Raw genomic sequence first — 22,969 nt, 5'->3', positions numbered from 1 at the left:
TATGGAATGAAATAGCTCAAATGTAACGCATAGCCATGAAGGAAAATCAAGCAAGCAGAAAATACAGAAGAAATGTACTTATTAGGTCATAATGATTGCATGCTTTTGTCATTAGCCAACCCTAAAGGTCATAAAAATGTAATTACCTTTTAAACTAATAACTTTTAAAGTGAAAGTGCACCCAAAAATTAAAATTTCTACAGAATCGCAAGTGGACTGCGACTACCGCTTTAAAAAAGCAAGATTAAGTAAACCTTGTATTGTGTGATAAAAATAGAACTGAGCAACACTCTCAGTGAACTACTTAAACTGCAGCCATTTTCTCAAACCATTGCAAGGCCTGATTACTTGAAATATGATGCACAGCGACTACAAAACTCTGTCCTATTATAAGATTTAATCCACTTGTTTTATGCAGAATAGAAATTGTGCACATTTCAAATGAGACGAGTGAAATTTGTCATTTTTGGGTGATCTATCTCTTCTAGAAAACAACTTTGTTCAGTTATGGTGTGCCATGAGCACGTTTGCCACTTGTGTTTTGCAAGCGTGCGCTTTTGGCATGGAGCCGAGAAGCCAGGCTTTTTGCTAAGGCTGGACTATTAAAAATGGCGTTGTTTTGTCCAATAAGCAGCTGGTGAATGTTGCCTGAATGAACCCTCCCCCTCCCAATCCAGATCCCTGAGCTTCATGTTTCATTCCTGTTCTGGGCGAGTCGGAAGCCAAACTGTGACAATAAAAAGGCTGATTTCACATTAACTCTCTCAAATCCTCTTTCACATAGGAGGAGGAAGTGGGAGCCTCCAGATCACAAACCATCACTCGACTCCGGCACTAACAGCAGGTAGTTCCCACAAACAGACATGGATGAGTTCCCCAGTAACCCTCCCGTAGATTTGACCTGCAAATAGGTAAAAACAAATAAATACATAATTTAATATTACGAGAGTGTGAAGCTGACATATTTACTTGTGAACATTTTTTTTGTATATATTATTACTATCAGACAAATGTCGACACACTAAAAACTCCAGTAAGTGGCACCAAGTGCAACTTGAGTGGTTGACTGTAGCAATTATTCAAGTGATTTATTCAAGAAGGCAGATCCATTTATTGAACAAACCTTTATAAATGGATCGACTCAACAACAGATTTATTCACCATTGTGGCTCTGAGATGCACAAATGCTCTGACAATACGGTCTTAAAAGCATACCTCATCACTTTAGTGTAAAACATTTTAATAAAAATAAATACATAAAAATCACCATCACTTTTATAATTTTGCTCAAACTCTGACCTTACTAGAAATGCATTTAAGCTCAAATGGAACATTTAGCACAAGTTTCCTTAATGTAACTTAATTAGACCAATCGCAGCCCTTTCTGTTGAGCTCGTAACGAATCATAGGCATTTAACAACTCGCACAACTCTTCTAAAAATCAAGCAGGATAATATTTATGTTTTTTATTCGCTGTAAATGCTCATGTTGTTCTGTGCATGTCCATTTGTGTTGACTGCAGATTGTTGAGCAGGTAAAATTAAAAAGGTACAGTTCATATATCTGACGGCTTGTAATAAATTACAAGATCATATTACAAATACATATAAAATATATTTTAAAATGATACATTTCAATTCTTGTATTGGGTGAGGGTTAGTACAATATATAAAATCTTATATGGAAAGCATGGTCAATGCACTGTGATGCACCAAGATGTCGAATTGAACCGAATTGATGGCATGATTATCGTAACTGAACTGTGAGACCAGTGTAGGTTCATACCTCTAGTCATTATTATCCTATAATAGATCATCTATCATCTTTTGTCTTACATATAAATATCTTATTTTTTTATAATAATAAATGGCAAATGTTTCCCTATTTGCATTAAATAGACTGGCAGTGAGGTTTTTATGTTCTTCTGTGTCTAATCTCTTCACAGGCGTTGAGTTTTTTGAGCACCCTTAATGTAAAAGTAGCTAAAACTCGCTCATTAAGAGGTGGGAACCGGCGGATATGCGACAACTTTAATAAAAGTAAACACAAAACTAAAGTTTCCATCTGGAGCCCCTCCATGGGACTCGACACTTGCAAACACTCGCTCCATCAGGCTTGCAGCTCCCAGCACCATTCACACTCGTCAGCGCTACCAAGCAGACCAATCACAGCTTGTGCTACGAGTCGTTGCAATGTGTAGTTACATCTTGAGAGGTGGCGTCCACGTCAGCCATGACGAGAGCTATGCCACCGGATGAAGGCTCAGAAGCATAAATTAGCCTTTACTAGTAGTACGAAATTAAATACATGTTCTCTGTTTGTTAATTTATTTATATTATTAGAAACGAACAAACAAAACAGACACTCGCACTATGCTACCGTATCATATCTTAAAATAACATTTAAAAAGCCTTGATTTTTTCATTAAACTAATTCCTTTTTTTTTTGCTTTAATAAACCGATTTACTTTATTATATATTCTAGTTATTCTAGTTGTATCAATTTTATTTATTTAGCATTATTATACCTATTATAACATGATTTTAATAAGCTTCTTTGACCCAGTCAAAGTTTTAGACTCTTAGTACATTTAGTTGTTGTTTACAGTGAGAGGCAAACTTGATAACATAAGTAAAAAAATAAATAAAAATAAAAATAAGACTATTACAATATCATTAATAAACATTGCACACCCCATTAGATAAGCTGTTTTTACTTGATTGCTGAGGTTACTCACCTTAATAGTTGGTTTTCCATGTCGCAAGAGTGAATCTACACACCATAGCAGGCTGAAAGTCTCTCCTTCAGCTGCGGTGGAAACTGTTCTGAGAACTGCTGCCAGTTTTCCTCACCGACCTGATCCTTAAAGCCATGCAGAATCTAGAGAAAAAGTTGACAAATGCCTTTGAAATGGCAAGTACTTGTGCTTCTATGCTGGCAAAACTATAAACTCATCAAAAGCTTAGTTACTGAAGAAAAATATTTGTACCTTGTAAAACATGTCCCTCAAATCGTCTTTTGGAGTAACCCAGGAGGCCACAGCATCACAGAAAAAGATGAAGTCCTGAGTGCAAAAACAATCACATTAAAGCCCAACTGAAACTACTAACACTAACTATTAACACTTTTTAAATAATAATAACCCAAGTAAAACATACACATAAATTTCTCCATTTATCTATTTTATTAGTAGACAAGTGGGCTAAAAAATCTGTATTTATACTTTATTATAATTAAAATGGGTACATTAGAGAACACAGAAAGAAAATACAAATTATACATTCATGTTTATTTTCGCTTTTATTTTTTTAATAGGATACTATGTAAATATAACATTAAAATACTAGATTTACCTTAATTTCAAAATATTTGTGTAGAATTAAAGTTCAGTGTGGCATTTTTGGTTATGGTTGACAACTGTCCAATGCAACTTATGGTGTTTGCCATTTATTAGCTCTCACCTGTACGACTCCTCCAGGATTTACCCCAATCATCACACAAATGCCCCTGAAGGCAGAGTCTTTCTCTTCATTATCCCGGATGTTTCTGAGTGACGTGCACCTAGATTTAAGAAGGGGAGGAACGTTTGTTAGACGGTGAATAAATTCTTATGCATAACTATTACAGATGCACAATATTATCACAATCCTATATGTGAATATCCCATATGTCTGCTTAATTTGGAGAAGCAAAATGCATGTATCAGATTCATATTTGATTTTTTCAAATACATGAATGAGGTCTAAACAGAAAAATAACTAAACTGCTTACACTGTAAAGGGTCAAGTCTAACCTTTATCAAACGAGAACAAAATCTATTTAAAATGTAGTCTTGAGCTATGGTGTAAATGCATTCAGGTCAAACAAATACTTTCTAAACACTGAATCACTTTGGGATTGAGTTTCATTTGTAGTATTAAATCAGACACAGATCTGACGTTTTGCAATCCGACTAATGCGATTTTTACATAATCTTTGAGCGACATGCGTCATGATCTGCACGTGCCTGTTTATAACTAAGTAAAATAAAATAACTCTGAACTGTGAAGGCAGAGTTGGTTTATCTCTTTGCAGTCTGCGGCTGCTCATTAACCCTTGAGCTCACTACACCGGTGGACAGACAAACGTGCACTGCGGTTGTCATAAATCACAAATGATCTATGCTTTCAATTACAAGTGACTTATTCCTGGTTTCAAATGGCAAAATACACATTAGTAGTAGCAGAACAATCTTTTACAGTTCATGAAATACACCACGGTTGTCTGTGAAAAGGGCAAAAATCCTTAAGAATAATCTGACAACGCGCTTACTTCATACAGTGCACACATTGTGTGCATAATTAGACATTTCATGCCATCCGTACCTGTACTTTTAAGCATGTGGGTCAGTTTAGGAACAAGATCTGTTCAAACTGAAAAATCTGATATTGGCTACATTTATAACAATGTGAACAACTATGCAAAAAAATCTGATTGAGAAAAAAAATCTGATTTGAGCACTAAGCTTTTGAGTGTGAACCAAGTGTGCCGCAAGCCTGCGTTTGAGTGAGGGTCTCGGCCGTAAGATCGCCCCCTGGGGGCTGGCTGCAGTACAAGTCATAAAGCCCGCCTCCTCCGTGTTAAAGGGCCATGAAAGCCCCTCGTTTCAGCAGGGTGTTTTCACACCTTTACTTTGGAAAAAGTCAGAAAAGTGGGCGTGTCCAGCTCTGTTTAGGGGGGAGTGTCGGAGGAACTAAAGTGGGATGGTGTGGGAGTGTCTATTTGTGCACGCGCGAGTTTCAGAGTCAAAATACACACCCACAGCGGACAATGTGACTGTGTTTACATGGACATCTGTAGTCGAATAATTTGCCAAATTATTAAAAGTTGGACTTTAACTGCAGTTTGGCTCTTTCATTCAGGGAATTCATTCATGCCTCTCGTGACAAACGAGATATTTGATTCAAGGAACTGCTGCAAGCGTGTATTTTTCATGCAATGTTTGATACCGCACGGCGAATGAGAGAAAAAACTCCGCATTTCCCGGAAACTTAGATGCACACGGCAGGTAGCGTCAGAAAGCCGCGTGTGTTAATCCGGTCACAAAATGCGGTGCTAACATTTCTGCACTCAGTGCAATAGTAACTTAATTCGATACGAACAAACTGAATAAACAAAGAGCACTGGTCGCTCACTTACCAAATCTGTAGAGACAGAACAATCACCAGCAACTAGAGCCGCGTCTTAATGGAGAGAATACTACAAGCAAATCCAGATTTCAGCGTTTGCAGATGAGAACAGCTCTCAGGTAAACAATAATCCTCAGACACGTAAGTTATTGTTGTCGAGCGTCGCGTACACTGTTAATCCACACGTGAGACTGAGCTCTCACAGAGAGAAAATGAAAACGAAACTTAACGGCAGCAAACTATAAAAGCAACACTTCACGCTTGTTTTGCCAACACAACGTGGCGTCTTTGTGGCGTAAACACGGTGACACTAATGAATATTAATGAAGTTCCACAATAGAGCGCGCTGATTGGTTTGAACCAAGCCTTACTCATGCATTAATGTATCACACTGTAAGACGTAATAAGACTCACTCTGGCACAGACGCCCAGTCTGCACGCTGGAATACACGCTATTATCTCATGACCGTGACGCAGCTTCAAAAATTCGTTTCAAACAGGAAGTACGAATTTGCTTGAAATAACGCAAAAACATCCAATTTACACTTTTTAGTGAAATATAGGTGTCCTAATAGTGTTTTTAGCAGTGTGGGACACATATACGACTGTCAACAGCTCAAAAAATGTGTTTTGGTGTTTCGTGACCCTTTAATGAAGGAGACTTGAGCCCAAATAAAAAAAAATATTACACTTGCAATAAAATGTCCCGAAAGATAGTTCTGGTCGATTAAGGCACTGGTTATTGTGCTGAAATAGGTGCAGATCTTCATTTTTGTAAACAGTTTGTTTTTAGCAGTAATTTAATGCTGGGCGTGTCATCGTGATTGACAGCTGTGATTGACAGTTTCTCAAAGCGCGGCGTCTGCGCTTCGGCAGGAGACTGAAGTAGACTGAAATGTTATTATTCGATTTCTGTGTTATTTTACCATGACAAAATGAGTTCAGCAGTAAACTATAGTTTCTGACATACATGATCCTGGTGGAACACTGTTTATTCGCTAAGTTCAGGGCTTTTTTCGGGCTTTATTAGTTTGCTGATACACGCCTAGCCACCCAGATAGCAAAACACAGTTCCGGCTAGATTCTCGCCTGCCGGAGACTTATCTCTTAGAGCGCAGACTGACTAACGTTACCTCTGCTGGACCTACTCCGGATGCCTGGACTCACTACCCAATTCCAGCCCGAGTCAATCGAGCCAGATGCGGCGGCCGAGCGAGCCGGTGCTGCCGCATGCGAGCCGGAATCAGCCCGCGACGCCGCGAGTAAGTTATGCGCTGCGGCCTGGAGCTGGCGCGATTGAATATATAAAACCCTCATATTTGTTAACGTTATTACATCCATTTGTGTTGATGTGACAGCAAACACATGCTGAGAAGTTCGGGGGGCGTGGTTGATTTTACATAAAGCGTTTGATTGGAAGCTCGACTCGGCTCATTATCGCGGCTCCTCCTCTGGCTCCATCAGACAGTCCTTCTGCGCATGTCAAGGCTCCAATTTCAGCAGTCTTTTGCGTCAGTTTGTGCCCGTCAAGCAGGCGTTTTGCCCTCAAGGCGTTCAATGGGAAAAAGGGCTGTCGCGTCGTCCATATTTTTTACAGTCATTGGTGTGAACGTAGACGTTACTGCAGGTTCATAATCAACATCTTATTGGCATACCCCTTATTGGCAGACCAATGCAGATTTTTACATTAAAGAGATAGAAATCCTAAAATTTCTTTCCCCTCACCTTTTCCTAACAGTGAGTTTATGTTTAACAAAGAAAATATTCTGAATAAAAGCTGGAACTATTGACTTTTCTAGTACATGTTATTCCTACTATGGATGTTAAAAATGACAGGTTTTAATGTTTTCAAATTATTGTTTTAAAATGTTCAACAGAAGGAAGAAAACTCAAAGGTTTAAAACCACTTATGAGTAAAATGCACTCGCTATTTAATTGAGTAAACTATCCCTTTAAGTAATTATTGGCAAATGTATTGAACATTTGGATATTGTGCATCCCTATAAAACCATAGCATCTTACCAAGGGCGAATGAACTGTGGCAACATAGGGGCAACTTCCTGTGGACACACGTATCCCAGTCGACCAATCGTAATGGCTGTTTGACAAACAAAGAGGACATTAATGCGTCTAAATCATTTAAGATTTACATTTAGCTACAGTCAAAAACAGAAAAATCAGAACAACAATTTCCACACAGTAGATTCAGGATTCGAATGTCTGTGTTAGTGTTCATCATAGTATGATTTTACTGAAGAGATGAAGTGCATCTGCATCACATTACCGGTGTTCTCCAGCAGAGTTTTGGGTGTGTTGGGTCTGTTGATGATCTCCACAAGGTTATTGAGAACCAGGGCCACAAACGGTTGCATCTCCGTACCTGGGAAATAGTACTCGATTAAAATTAAAAGAAAACCCTATAAAGACAAGCAATAAGTAAATAAAAAAGAGCCTCAAAAGAAGAATAAATAAAAAATAAAAAAACTTTAATATGCAAATTATTTTAAATGAATTAACTACATTTGTAATTAACACAGAATTTAAGCATTTAATAAAATGCACTCCAATAAATAAATTACAAATAAAAAAAGACAGCCTGCATTTATAATTCTAAAAAAACATCTTATTTTAACCAAACTTTTAAATAGTAAAATAATTTTGTTTAATTTAATATACATCACACTTAATTTAATGTAAAACATTCACACTTAAAGCAATCGTCCAAAAACTGTACTAAAAATGAAAATCTCTATGCAAATAGTAAAACAGGTTTAAATACTAAAATGCACAAATCAAAAAATACTTTGTAATAACAACAACAAACTAAATTCTTTTAAATACGAGACCATCTAAAAAGAGGGGGGTGGTGAAAAGAATACATTTTCAAATAACCATTACACAAACACAAAATAATCCAAATACTATACTGGATATCATCACAACAAAATAATATATTCAAAAACTAAAACAAAAGGTTTAAATAATAAAATAAATACATAAATTAAAGACAAATTATTAATGAGGATGATTAATTAATGATAAAATTAATTAATTAATCTCTATGCAAATAGTAAAACAAAAGGTTAAAAATACTAAAATAAACAGAAATAAAAAAATGCTAAAATAATCATTTATAATGATAATTATAATAAAATTAATAATAACAATAATAATAATAATAATAATAGCATGAACTTTATAAATAAATTAACTTAAATAAAAAAATTTAAAAAAAAAAAAAAAAAAAAAAAAAAAAAGAATGGAGGGTTTGGGTGAAACAAATACTAAAACAAACATTACTCAAACAAAATCATCCCAATACTATACTGAATATAATAACTAACCAAATTAATCTTTATACAAATAGTAAAACAAAAGGTTCAAATGATAATAAATACATAAATTAAATAATTAATATGTATTATTGATAAAAAACAACATTAGCAATAATAATAATAATAACAACAACAACAACAATAGAAAGCATGCATATTAAAAATGAATCAAACTAAAATGCAAAAATACAAGACAATATGTAAAAAGAGGGGGAAATAAAACCAATACTAAAACAATAACCATTAGTGAATCACAAAACCAACTTAAAATATTTAACAAAAAAAAGTTATAAAAATAAATAAATAACAACTGCCAACTACTACAATAATGGTAAAACAAATAAATAAACCAATATACTAAAACAAATTGTACATGCATTAAAACACTAAATGACATGTAAAATACACAAGAATAAATAGAAAATACACCAAAAATGACATTCCTGCATTCATCTTTTCAAATCAGTCAACCCAAGTGCCACAGTTAATATGTGAGAGCAGGAGTAAGTGTGAGTAAACGCTCACCCATCTGCATGGTGATTTCCCCGATGGCCCACGTGGCATTGTTGCACACGGAAATGAACTCAGGGTTGAGATTGAGGCCCAGCACAGGCATGAACTCAGCTGGAGAAGACAAACGGACACCAATGACAAACTGACCAGCACGACACACACAAACAAGCAACAGCTAGAATGAGAAACGTGGCTCTCCATCTGTCAGGCGTCACCCAGTATGACAAATAAAACACTGAACTCACCAACGCAGGGCTTGACATGAAGGAAACAGGCTTTAGTCAGGTCTCCCAGCAGAGCAAATGAACTCTGACGCACCTCCGGCATTGTGTCCTTTAATAACACCAGAACACAATATTTAGGCTTTTTTTTTTAACACAATTAAATGACACATATGTTCCCCTTTTAACAGATCAATAAATGCATTTGAGAATTAGAATTTTTGATTGTTAATTTTTTTAAGTATTTAACAGATTAAATATTATAGCAATATTTAAGCATTATTATTGATTTACTATTATAAATTATAATTAACTCCAATTAACATGAATATTTAATACTCTTTTTCAGTCATTTTTATTGTTGTTCAATTTAACATACATTTAAACTAAGAAATAACGAAAAGCAATGATTAAAACAAATTACTTTAATAAAAACACTTGGTTACAAATAACAAATCAAAGTAAATCAACAACAATACATTAATAAAGATTTAAACATTTAAAATAAATTATAAAAAATTTAAGTAAAAATATTTCTAAAATACAGGAGTTTCTATTTTATGTTAATTCAAAAATGAACTATTTTTGTGTTTAAAATTCTTTTTATTAAAGTATTTAACATGTTAAATATTACAGCAATTTAAGCATTATTATTGATTTGTTACTGTTATTAATACTAATTATTTACAAGCATTATTAAATACCGCTTTATGTAATTATTGCTGTAAAATGTTTAAATCTAGTTTTAAACTGAGAAAGCAAAAGTAATGATTAAAATTAAACAAGTTCCAACATTTTATCATTAATAAAAACATTTAAAATAAATTCTAAAATTGCAAGTGAAATATTTCTAATACAGTAGAATTTTTAATTTGTTAATTAAAAAATAACTTTGTTTAAAAGTCTTTAAGTATTTAACAGGTTAAACCTTACATCAATTTAAGCTGTATTATTGACTATTATGAAACTTATTACAATTAATTCCAATAAGTCATAATAAATACTCCTCATGCAATTTTTATTGTGAAAGTTTTAAATATACATTCAAACAAACAAAAACATGCTTAACAAATCACAGAAACTCCATTTTATTAATAAAAACAAACATTTAAAATAAATTATAAAATTGCAAGTAAGTTTTTAAAATATAGTAGGATTTAGTTGAACTATTAAAAATCAAACTACTTTGTTTAAAAGTCTTTAAAGTATTTTACAAATTAAATATTACAGCAACTTAAGCATTTGTTGGTTTATTATAATGAAATCATTATTAATACTAATTAATCCAAATAAGTATTGAATTCTCCTCTTTATGTAACTTTTATTGTTAGAAAATTAAATATACATTTAAACTAAAAAGAGAACGCAAAAGTAATGATTAAAATTTAACAAATGACTGAAATTGCAACATTTTATTAAAAACATTTAAAATAAACTATAAAATTGCAAGTAAAATATTTCTACAATGCAGTACAATTTTTAATTGATGTTAATTTAAAATTGAACAATTTTTGTTGGTTTAAAAGTCTTCATTAAAAGTAACATGTTAAATATTACGGCAATTTAAGCATTATTATTAATGGAGTATTATGAAACATTTTAATTTATTCCAGTTGGTATAAACATTAAATACTCGTTTATTTTGTTCGTTATTTTTATTGTTACATTTTTAATATACACTTAAACTAAAGAAAAAATGCAAAAGTAATGCTTGAAATTAAATGCTAGTCATTAATAAAGCTCACTTAAATACTAACCATACAAAATAATTCGAAGTAGAAAAAAAAACAAACAGAAATTACTACAATTTATTTTTAATAAAAACAACAATAAAGATAATAATGAAATTAAAAAAAACTTGTATTTATTAGTACTCCAATTTATAATAATAGGAGCAGTAGTTTTCCTGAAATAAACACACAATGAGCTTCTGAAACTATACCTGCATGCACTGGAAGAGCAGGGTCATGATGTTACTGCGAGTGACCAGCTGCTCCACATTTGCTCCGAGTCCTTCAGCCAAGCCGCTGAGCAGATCCAGAGCCACAATCATGAAGTCTTTATCAGGGGCCTCGTACTGCTCCGGCTGCTGGTTATACATCTGTAACGAGAGCATGACAACACCTGAGGAATCAGCCAAACACACTTCATTCCCAAACAAGCACAGATGTGGACTGACCATGGCTTGAGCGAGGTTCTTCTGGACCAGAGTGACACAGCGCTGATAAACCGGCTCACAGTAGGGCAGAAAGCCACTCTGCAGAGCTGTAGCCACTGAAGACAGGCACTAAAACAACAAGTTCACAGCCTTAAAGTGATAGTTCATACAAAAAAGAAATTACAGACACACTTTGATGTTCCGTTGTTGAATTAAGCTACATTCCATCTACATGCCAACAAATTCTAATTAGATTATAAGTAGACTGTTGGGTTAGGGTTAGTGCAAGTTGACATGTACTTGCTAAGTTTCTTTTAGTCAGTTAAATGTGTTGAAGGAGCATAGCAACAGATATTAAGCGGCAGTCTACTAATACTCAAATGCACCATCAATATAAAGTGCTACTGAAATTATTAATAATGTTCAATTACATTATTGAACATAACATGCATTACTTCCTTCAATAGAACATTAAAGATGGTTTAGCTGAAATAGTGGCCAATGGTATTTCAAAAAATGCAAAGTCTATGGCAGCAGGCACTTTAAAGGCACAGTATGTAATTCTCACCACTAGAGGGTGTGTATTCACAACAAACAAAAGTGTTGTTTGACAGTATTGCTACTAAGTGACTGAGTGTGAAATTGTGTTCTACTGCATTCTATGAGACTCATTCAACATGCATGTGCTAAAGAAATCAAAAGTTATTATAGTATGAAGCAGAATGAGGGGCTATTCACAGTGTTTTTTTGTGCTGGCAAGTTCATAATTTCCAATGGAGACATGCAGCATGTGTGCAAAAATAGGTAGCGGCATGCACACGATTGCACTTCCATTTTATAGAAGAACCTACAGCACAACGAGTTAAACATCTCAACTTTTCAGATTGCCACAAGTGCACCACGAACCATGATAAGAACCAACTAATCAGCTTTCCACTTTGTGTGACACATTTCTGTAATAACGGTTGACTAATAATCTCAGACAACTGCAGAGCATACAATTACTGCAGTGCTTTTTAATTTGCTCTATAAATAAAACTTGTATCAGAGCTGCAGCAAGGATTTGTCAGTGTTGGACCCTTAAAGAGCATGGCCAATGGTTGCTTCTTTGCGACAGAGAACACTGGAACACAAGCTCAGAATTCCATTAAAATTGGTTAAGAAAACATAATGCCTCATCTTTTCCACACAATTTTTGATATGATTTGTGAACGGCCCCTAAAGCTGAAAGCTGTCGAAGCGAAAGGAGAGCGTTGAAGCAATTACGGATGAAAGAGTAATCATGTGGATAAGCTGCATTGGTTTATCAGACTAAACACATTTTAGGGTTAAGTCATAATGCTGCTCTGTGCAGTCTAATAAAACATGCAACATATTAAAAGTATCTACAGCATTGGTCTCAAACTCAATTCCTGGAGAGCTGCAGCTCTGCACACTTTTGGTCCAACTCTAATCAAACACAGCTGATCCAAATAATCAAGGTGTTCAAGACTACCAGAGACTATTAAGCAGGTGTGAGTTGGAGGTGGTTGGAGAAACAATGCAGAGCTGCAGCCCTCCAGGAATTGAGTTTGAGACCACTGAGCTATAGTGTTTCTCTGTTTTCTATAAACCCAACACAGAAGTTAAAGTTGTGACATCATTAGGATGTCACTAGTTAAGGTAGCTTATTTCTTAAGAGTTGAGAATTCTTCAAAACACTGAGATTATACAAGTGCATGTCAGCAAAATATATAATATTGTTTTGGTGATTTTTGGATATTTTAATGTAAAACTTACATAATGTGCCTTTAAAGATTACTAAAGACCAACACAACTATTTTACCTCCAACAAAGGGAACAGATCCTTGTCTTCATCTTTCAGCTCATTCCATTTCTGAATGAGAGGCGGCATGAGCTTTTGGATGTATTCCTGTTAAACAAGAATCACAATAAGTGTTTTTCAGAATTGTAAACTGCCCATTAACATATGATAAAAGTGCAGTGATCATACTGGCTGGTTCAGATGGTGTCCGACAGAGTCTGCGAGGGTGCCAATAGCATCATATAGGATGAGCAGGTTTTTGTGCTGATATTTGCTGAACGCAAACACCAGTGTGTCCAGAATGTAGCTCAGGTATGGAACCAGCTCAGTACAGGCCTCTTCCTCCAGAGTCGCAAATGCACTGATGAAAAAAGAAAAAATGATCAGTATTGGTCTAATGTGTTAGGATTTCTTTAGAAACATCTAAAACAGGGGAGGTTTGTCGGTTTAAAAAGTTTATGGTGTTTATGCACATTTTAAATTACAGGGTTAAGAGACTAACCAATGAATCTGTATTATTTTCTATACTTCTAAATACAGAAACTACTTTTGGTTTCAGTTAATAATTGACAAATTAATATTTAAATTATCTATTTCACAAGTTTAACGCCATGAATTGTAAGTCAATTAACACATTTACTTTCATTTAAACAACATTGATGACTTTATTTAAAAAAAAAAACTTTGTTCTATTTGAAGGTCATAAAAAAGACCAATAATAAAATACAGTTTTATTTAATAGTTAGTCAGGAAATAACATGGAAAAAAACATGTGCCAATGTTCATTGTTGGTTTAAGGCATTTATTTTTAATTTAGTCATTTCTAAAGTTTTATTAAATTGATACTTACCTAAATGTATCTGTTTAATTTGAATTATTTTGAAATGTATGCAATTAAAATACATTTTTACTGTATTTTACAATTAATAATCAATTAAGTTAACATCACTAATTGATTTTATCACAAATGCATCAGCTTAATCAGTTTTAGATCAAAATCAGATTATTTTGGACCCATTTTAGATGTTTAAGTCGATGTTGATGTCCCACCACTCCTTCCAACAGATTATAATATAAAACAGGGGTCACCAATCCTGGTCCTGGAGGGCCGGTGTCCCTGCAGGGTTTAGCTCCAACTTGCTTCAACACACCTGCCTGGATGTTTCAAGTATACCAAGTAAGACCTTGATTAGCTTGTTCAGGTGTGTTTGATTAGGGTTTGAGTTCAAATCTGCAGGACACCGGCCCTCCAGGAACAAGTTTGGTGACGACTGATATAAAATGAAACCTTTTAAGGATAGTTTATGGTTTTAGAATTCAGACATGGTTAAATCAGTCATCAATATCAATGAACAGGTCAAACACACCTGCAGGCAGCCTCTTGAACCTTCTTGTTGCTGTCCAGGATGCGTTTGAGCAGCTCAGTCATGAGGGGCTTGAGGTAGGAGTCTGCCGGCTGACTGACCACCCAGTGTGCGTAGCGGCTCAGAGTCCAGCAGGCGATGGAACGAACCAGTGCCTTCTTATCACAGAGACACTGGACCAGGTGAGGAATCAGCTCCGGCAAGTACAAAACCATATCCTGCATACAGCCTGAAGATAAAAGGAGCAACCATTTCAGATACACTTTTTTAATGACTATTTAAATGGACTTGCATCCTAAGTGAATACATTTAATTTTTCACATTAAATATTATAACATTTAATATATCAAATAGATATTTTATACTTTTAATTGAAGCATTTTATTTAAATATCCATTGTAGAATCCAATATTATAAATCACAACACATTTCAATACTGACAAGAAATGTTTGACTTACAAATAAGAATATAAGGTTGATTCTGAAGAATTGTTTAACCTTGTTTAACTAGGGTTGTTTAATATAGCCATATTTCCATGTATATTTTATGGTGTCATTTCATCATCTTCACAACTAAATAAGCACCGCATTTAGCAAAATTTTTGGATCTTTTTAACAATAGTTTTAAATGGTGACTTAAAGATGCATTCTCGATTATCTTTCCCCATAACTGCTGTACTAAAAGCTAATGATATTTCAAAGAGTCATTTCTGTGCACTTCTCTCCAAACCTATAGTCTTATCAGCGGTCTCATCTTATCCATGGTCTCAAATACCTTCAGCAATGGCTCCCAGCACCAGGATGCCTGACTCTTTCACCACCCAGTCAGGGTGGAACAGCAGTTCCTTCAGCACTGGAAGCAGGTGAGGAAGCAGCTCATCCCGAAACACGTTTGCCAAGACATCAAGAGCAGCTGCTGAACACTTCCCTTCAGAGCAAAAAACACATCTCAGATCAAATCAGATCTTCAGTTACCTTGAGAATCATTTTAACTTTGTTTTGTGGATCAGGCAGTATGAATACTTGAACATCACTGACATTCATGATACAGTTTGTAATCATCTCCACAACAGACACTGATTTTTCTGGGCAAAGATTATTTGCTTTATTACAGTAGTAATGCACTGATTTAGATTTTATGGCAGATTTTTTTTACATTCAAATTGACCCATTTAGATTTTTTCTCTTTTATTTTATACTTCTAAAATATTTTTTTCAATACTGAATTACACTAATATTTTAAAAGGAGTAAAAAAAAAAACAATTTAACTTCAGCTTTGTAAAATGTTGCTCCATAAAACTCGTAGACAGTCTGAATAACACAGATGATCTTTAAAGAAAAAAACGCATACTTTAAGTAGACAACAATTTAAGCAGATCAGAAAATATTTTTAATAAGAAAAAAATGGACTTGCTCAATAGTATTACAACTTTAATGAAAGGTTTTAATCCACTTGTTTCAAATGCTAATTACTATAGTGCACTCTATATCTATAATGAAGCATAGATAATCACTTTTGCTTTAGATAAAGATTTGCACAAATGAAATGTACAAATATCCTGTTACTTTTGGCCCCAAACTTCGAAAAGCTAAAACTCCAACCGATAGTCTAAACGACCCACAAAAGTCTGATCTGTACAATCTTTTTAAGAAAGTTCGAAATGAACAAAAGGTCAATATTTGTTAATGCAGAATATTTTCTGTTTTGCTCTGGGTGCTTGGCCAATCCCTTGCAGCATCTGATTTGCATCTTTGGCTTCTCTAAACCCTGTCCATTAAAACACTTTGTACTACAAAATCACTACAGTGCAGTTTGTATGCAAGTCTGGGAAAAAAATTACAAAATTGAAGCACAAAAAAACAAAAAAATTCTGATTCCAATTTAGGCTACTCAATCAATAAATTGCTACATTACAAAATGGGCAACATTTTTCAAGCAGCAAGTAGTTAGTTTGTCATGGAAAAGCACTCACGTAGATTCCAGTCGGACAGACTGTCATCATCATCGTCGTCATCATCTTCACTGTCCTCTCCTTCCTCCCCCTCATCACCCTCGTGCCGAAGAGTGACCGTACGAGACTTGTGAAAGCGTGGCTTTATGTCCTGCTCATTGTCAGGCACGGCCTCGTCTTCCTCCACATCACCCTAATGGGAAGTAACAGATCAGTGTGATGAAACACGGCTGGGTCAATCGACACTGTAACAACTTAATTAAAGAGCTCAGGTCAGACAGTATGAATACTTGAAAATCACGGAGAACGTCAAGAGAAATTTTATCATCACACCTGAGGCCAAACTGCTTCTAGGAGTTACTATTATCTCCAACAACTAACCTTTAGCAAAATGATGTCAATCTCAGAGTACTTCATGCCGTTGACCAGAACAGGAACCAGTCTAGGAGAGAAGATGAGGTCATACTAAACTTCAGAATATTGCAGATGGATGTGATATTCATTTTATACTCTAAAGACTGATAATAAGTGCATCTCTGACAATAGGGTAAAAATGTGCTAATCAGTTAGCACTCTTTCAGTGTTCATATCTAGCCTTTTAAAATGTGCTGAATGGCTAAATGTTTAAAGAATTTTAGTGAAGCTTTCATGATTCAAACCAAAAACAAAAAAACTAAGAAAATGTCAACAAGTTTTTCTTCATTTTAACAGTCTAATGAAAATCGATTGTAATAATACTAAAACTAATAAAAACAATGCATTACTGAAACTATCATAATAAAACATCCACAGAAGTGTCAACTAATCTGGATTATTATATTTTGATAATATGTATTATATTTTCAGGCAAATAAACAGTCACACAAAAAGACTAGCCAAAGAAATTTGAAAAAAGGTGAATAATTATTCTTAAAAAATATATATATATAAATATTAAAAAAAAAATCATACTAGTCCTTACACAAACTCAGTGTTGAGCAAAGTTTTATGGCTATCGGAGAAAAAAAAATGCATATACTTTCAGTTCTCGTATATGCAAACTGGTCACTTACTGTGCAAGGTGTCCAGACAGGACGTCTTTACAAATGGGCTGTTCAGCCAGTGTAAGCCAGAACTCACAGGCCTCCAGAGACACGTTCTCATCTGGATCCTGTGTGCGCTGCAGCATGTACTGTACAAACAGTCAATATTGTACATATTACAAGGCTGCACATCAAAATCACAAAACGGACTACTGTTTGTAAATTTTACACTTTAAGAGACTACCTAAATATTTAGTTATTACTACCTAAATATGGCACAGTTATAACTACTAAATATTACTACCTAAATATGGCACAGGGTTCATTAAAATTAAAATAAATTAAGCTTCCTGAGTTTCATGATAACTATGATTGGTCTTTTGACTACTGAAAGTTTACCAGTAAAATAGAGTTCAGAAAAATTGAGTAAAAAATGAAAATTAATGGAGTAAAAATATAAGACTAAATGAATCATTTTTTTTTTAAGTACAGATTTTAAAGGGAAACATCTAGACAGTAAGTTTGCTTCTTACCTCAACGATGCTGCGCATGTGAGGAAGGAGTCGATCTACTCGCACCTCCAGCAGCATGACCAGAGCCCGGCACACGTTCTTCCGCACCTCCGAGTCCTCATCTGATGAAAGCGCAAACAGACTCTGCAAACACATGCACACACAGAAATTAAATTAAAACACTGCACACAATCATTAGGGATATCCAATTAATAGACTTTTCTTGACGTTTTACATGAAGTTGTGGTTTGTTTGTTTGTTTTTTGTTTTGTTTGTTTTTTTAAATCAATACACAAAAGTTACTTCATAATTCCTTTACATTTTTTGCTGTTTCTGCTGAGAATTTAGTCAAATTAAAAGCTTAATTAATGTTTGTTAACATGCTTATTTAGATGTTACATGGGCAGTTGCTTCTCTTGAGCAATAAAAAAAAACTATACATTTCATCTAAAAGTAACTAAAATAAATTCCATTTGTTTAAGTAGATGGTAATTATCAGATTGTATAATTTATGAATTTCACAGAATGATGCACAAATAAAGATTCTCCTCAGTAGAAAAAAAACATTGCTCACTTTTGCTCATCTATAATTTGAAATTTCAAAGAATTTTACAGTTGTTTAATTTATAAATAAAGCAGTAATAGCATGGTAACATCCAAAATACTTTATTTGATCAATTAATGATAAGTTGACAATATAAAATTTTTATAGGTATATAAAATACAATAATGACTTAATAACAAAGATTTTTCTGATAAAATCAATTAACAATTATTGTGACATTTGCACTTCATTACATTAAGCGGGGGTTGCTTTAGTAAAACTTTAAGAATGGATATTATTAAATCCATTGCACATGGATCAGTACCTCAATAAAAGTGTCAATGTTGTCCATGAGGGCTTGTGCTCTACTAATGATGAACTGGTTCACACAGGCAACAGCATGAGACCTACAAAACCACAAGAACAACCATTAGATCCTCATTGTATAAAGCGTTTTGTTCCAAGAGAGATGAAGAATCCTCTAAACAAACCTGATCTTGGGGCTGCAGTGTTTGAAGAACTGCAGGAACTTGGGGATCATGATGTTTAGAGGTCGGTTCAGAGCATCACTGTCCAGTAGCTCAGAAGAGTCCTCGCAAATCTTCTGAAGAGCTCCAAATGAGCCCTGGATATTAACAAAGAAAAAAAAAATTTAAATCTCACTATATTTCTGTATTTTAGGGTGTGAGATGCAACAGCACATCTGAAGTGTGGCAGAGGTGACAATATATAGAAATGTCAAATGGACAGTATTTCCTAAATAGCTGTTTTGCAACGGTCATACAGCACAATTCTGCTTATATAGTTAAAGGAAAAAAACATGTTGAATGAAATTGAACAGGACACACTTGATAATTTAAAGGATGTGCAATTAGCAAACGCTATTGAGCAAAGCTGTAATCAAACACCTGTAAACAACTCCCAAAATTTACGTATTGTTGCATTATAAACAAAAGTTAACTGTTTTCATTAATTCAGGATGACTAATAAACACTTGACTGCAGTTATGAAGTGAGTTTGAAGTAAAAACATTTTAAAGCATCACGCAGAGAAAGACAAATTAGTGCCTGAGAGCTCAACTCGTTTCACTTTTGTGGCTTATTGCAAAAAAAATAAATAAATTCTCACTAAAGATAAGACTTGATCTATGTCAAACATCTTAAATAAACTATAGCCTAATAACACTCTAGTGTTGATATTAAACGAATAAATGTTTTTATATATACAAACACTGAAAAAAACTGCTATGTTTAATATTACCATGCAACTGAAAGGGAGGTCGGTTCTGTTTTAATGCACCCATAATCCTGAAATTAAGCTGATGATATATCAATTGGACTTGTATTAAACCTAAATTCAACTATCTGAATTAAGCACTGAGAATCGAATCAATAACCCAACTGAATCAAGAGCTTGTGACTCAAATCAGACATCTGAATCTGTGAACATTACATACTAGGGCTGAACAATATATAGATTAAGCATCAATACTAGGGTATATGCCGAGCTAGTGTTTTTGCCATACTGATAAACTTCCGGTGACCTGTTATTGTGAACTTTTTTCCATTTAATACGGTTCCTTTTACAGCATCGATATTGTAATATAATTTAAATACATTCAGTTAAATAAACTTTGGCATTCATTTAGTTGCTCAAGCGTAAAACGAGACAAAAAGCCGTTTACTCGCATGTGCCCGTCAGAATTGGCAGGCTAGCGCAGAAGCTCCATTGACTATACTGGGGTAAAATAAATGCTCATATTATAAAGACATGGCAGGGGAAATGTTATTTAATACAATGCTTCTTGTACAATCTGAGACCCACTTTATATCAGATATCACTCAGCTAATGGAGATCGCTGATTTTTAAAGAAAACGGACCTTAAACGCGCCGGTTTTTGCATTGGCATACGGTTCGCCCGAAGCGCTTACCAAATAGAGCTACTCAAATCACCAAGTGTATATATATTTATATCGCAGCAAAACAAAATATTGCAATGTCAGATTTTTCATGCAGCCCTTTTATGTACATCTTCAACATTTTCTTATGCAAATGTGTTCAAAAAAGTATGCAAGACAACAGCACAAACCTCGCAGATGTTGTAGTCCTCTGAGTCGAGCATGTTGCACAGCTGAGGCAGTAACTCTGGCCATGTCTGCAGCTCCCCTTTGGTGGAAATAGTTGTGATGAGGATTCCTGAAAATAGAGACAGAGAACATCAGATTTCCTTCCAACAACTGGATTTTAACTTTGAGACTATATAATACATGTTATTTTTCACAATGTATATTAGTCAACATTTGATGTGGATCAAAAAAGATTTTTCAAAATGGTCCACAAAAATGGGTGTTAATTATTTGATTAATTTCAAATGTTGACTACTGTAGTTCCCAGCATAATAATGCTGCTCTGTAACAAATTAGTAACTTTTCATGTTGTTAACTGATGTATACACTCAAAACATCATACAAGTCCTTAAATAAACCACAAAAAAATCTTTAAAATGTCCCACAGGCTATTTTAGACATTACATGGAGAGTTAGTTTTGAATGTGTAGCCATATCAGCTCCTCTAGCTATTCCATGGTAAAACCAAAGTAAATTTACAACATTTTCTAAATATCACTATTCTATAATCATATAAACAAAAACAATAAAAAGATATAAATAAACATTAATAAAAATTTTCCCAGTTTTGAAGATTCACATTTAAATACTTTCTTTAAATTCTTTCCAGATAAAAAAATATTGTCTGATAACATTAAAAATAGGGCATTCCAAAAGTATGTTTAAAATGTTGGTTTCTGTTGCAATATTGACTGGTATTACATGAAAAAATAATACATTTAAATCAGGGGTCTCAAACTCAAATTGTCAGGGGCCATATCAGTGACTGACAATTTATAGAAGGGGCGCTTTAACATTCAAGCACAACAACAAAAAAAATAGAAACCTGATGTAATGGAGGCACTCAGACATTCTTCCCTAGAGTATCAAAGCCCATTGCACATATTGAAGTGGTAGTTAAAATTACTATGAAAAAACTACAATTTAATAATAGGCATAATAATTATTACTATTCTGTCACAATCAATTGTTTCTTTACCAAAAGTTTAACAGATGGCGCAAGACAGCAGACTGGGTTTTTAGTAACAGTTCTTCTCAACTTGTATACAGACACAAAGTTGTCAGAATTATTAGCCCCCCGTATAAATCTAAATCTATTTAGATGTAAATGTGTTTGTGTATTTTCTTATATTCTGGGTAAGGCATAAAACAAAACAAACTGTTAATCCAGTTAAATATTGTCAGGCCGACATCTCCCATAATTGCGTTAAGTAGCCCAAACTTTCACAGTCCCTCCCCTGCCGTCCAAAGTTCATATGCCAACCAGTTAGCATTTTGGCAGATCACCTACTGCATCTTTAAAACAGCCTTTTAGGTTTCTGCCACTTCTTGCACTTTATGATTTGTACTTACACCTTTAATGTCATTCATTTTTATGCGCAATTAAAATTATTTAAAAAAAATTGTAAAGACATTACATTTTAAAGAACCTTTACTTTGTAACAATCAATATAGTGAAAGAAATGCATGCCTTTTAAAAAGTCTTTGTTCATCCAAATATGTTATTCACAGGGTTTTATGGAATTTGGCTTATTTTCAGGTATCCTTGAATAGTTTTTGAAGTATTTGAAATCATTTAAAGTGCATTTTATTTAGATCATGTAGAAGTTTAGTTTAATTTAGAGCTTCACCGATAGTGGCGCGGATGAGAGGCGAAGGGTCCCCGATGTTGTTCAGGCACTCCTGCTTGATGAAGTGTGCAACTGCTGGAGGGAAGTTCTGATAGTGAACCTTCACATTGTTCTTCAGTATCAAACCGCTGAGAGATCGTGTGGGCTCATCTGTAGAGGTAAAAAACATTCAGAATCAAACAGACTGTCTGAAAGCCTGATGGCACATCCCACTTGTGTAAAAATGATTAGCAACTGCAATACAGCATGCTTGATGTAAAAATAAACCCAGGCACTCACCTTCAGTTTTCAGCCTCGTCAGGACGAAGATGAGATAGTTGTTAAAATCAGGAAACTGGTTCAGCTGCTCCAGTTTCTGAGGGTAAGATTAATGTATTAACACAGATGGCATTACTTCTTTGTTACTATAATAATAATAATCATAATGATAATAATAATAATCCACTCCTCTACATGCATACTAATACGGTTTTTATTAATTAATGTGACTTATCGATATTGATGCAGAAACTATATATTGAGCAGCCCTAATTTCAAGTATATAAATAAATACATACATGCACATTCAATATAAAGGTATCAAAACAATAATATATCAATAACAGGTGATACAAGAAA

General features: G+C 34.2%; 1 protein-coding gene and 1 non-coding gene across 3 annotated transcripts in view; both read right to left on the bottom strand.

The window, feature by feature from the left end:
• Nucleotides 1-380: 380 nt before the first annotated feature.
• The window catches only part of tnpo2a (transportin 2a), a 28,656-nt gene continuing 6,067 nt past the window's right edge, over nt 381-22,969 (bottom strand). Inside the window, 23 exon segments of one of the 2 annotated variants that reach the window (NM_001004003.2) lie at nt 381-901; nt 2,738-2,880; nt 2,990-3,064; nt 3,462-3,561; nt 7,191-7,266; nt 7,453-7,548; nt 9,029-9,127; nt 9,262-9,349; nt 11,180-11,338; nt 11,417-11,524; nt 13,221-13,307; nt 13,389-13,560; nt 14,567-14,792; nt 15,339-15,491; nt 16,538-16,709; nt 16,898-16,958; nt 17,569-17,687; nt 18,072-18,194; nt 18,920-19,001; nt 19,086-19,219; nt 20,684-20,790; nt 22,352-22,501; nt 22,631-22,706. In NM_001004003.2, coding sequence (NP_001004003.1) covers nt 2,773-2,880; nt 2,990-3,064; nt 3,462-3,561; nt 7,191-7,266; nt 7,453-7,548; nt 9,029-9,127; nt 9,262-9,349; nt 11,180-11,338; nt 11,417-11,524; nt 13,221-13,307; nt 13,389-13,560; nt 14,567-14,792; nt 15,339-15,491; nt 16,538-16,709; nt 16,898-16,958; nt 17,569-17,687; nt 18,072-18,194; nt 18,920-19,001; nt 19,086-19,219; nt 20,684-20,790; nt 22,352-22,501; nt 22,631-22,706 — 2,571 coding nt within the window. In that variant the 3' untranslated portion in view covers nt 381-901; nt 2,738-2,772. 2 annotated transcript variants of the gene reach the window in all.
• LOC137490812 (small nucleolar RNA SNORD41) lies at nt 16,785-16,853 on the bottom strand. The gene has a single exon (XR_011010873.1). It is a non-coding gene; the product is annotated as a small nucleolar RNA SNORD41 (small nucleolar RNA).

This window comes from Danio rerio, chromosome 3 (genome assembly GCF_049306965.1).
Source record: "Danio rerio strain Tuebingen ecotype United States chromosome 3, GRCz12tu, whole genome shotgun sequence".
Lineage (NCBI taxonomy): Eukaryota > Metazoa > Chordata > Actinopteri > Cypriniformes > Danionidae > Danio > Danio rerio.
This window is presented reverse-complemented; position numbering and strand designations above follow the sequence as displayed.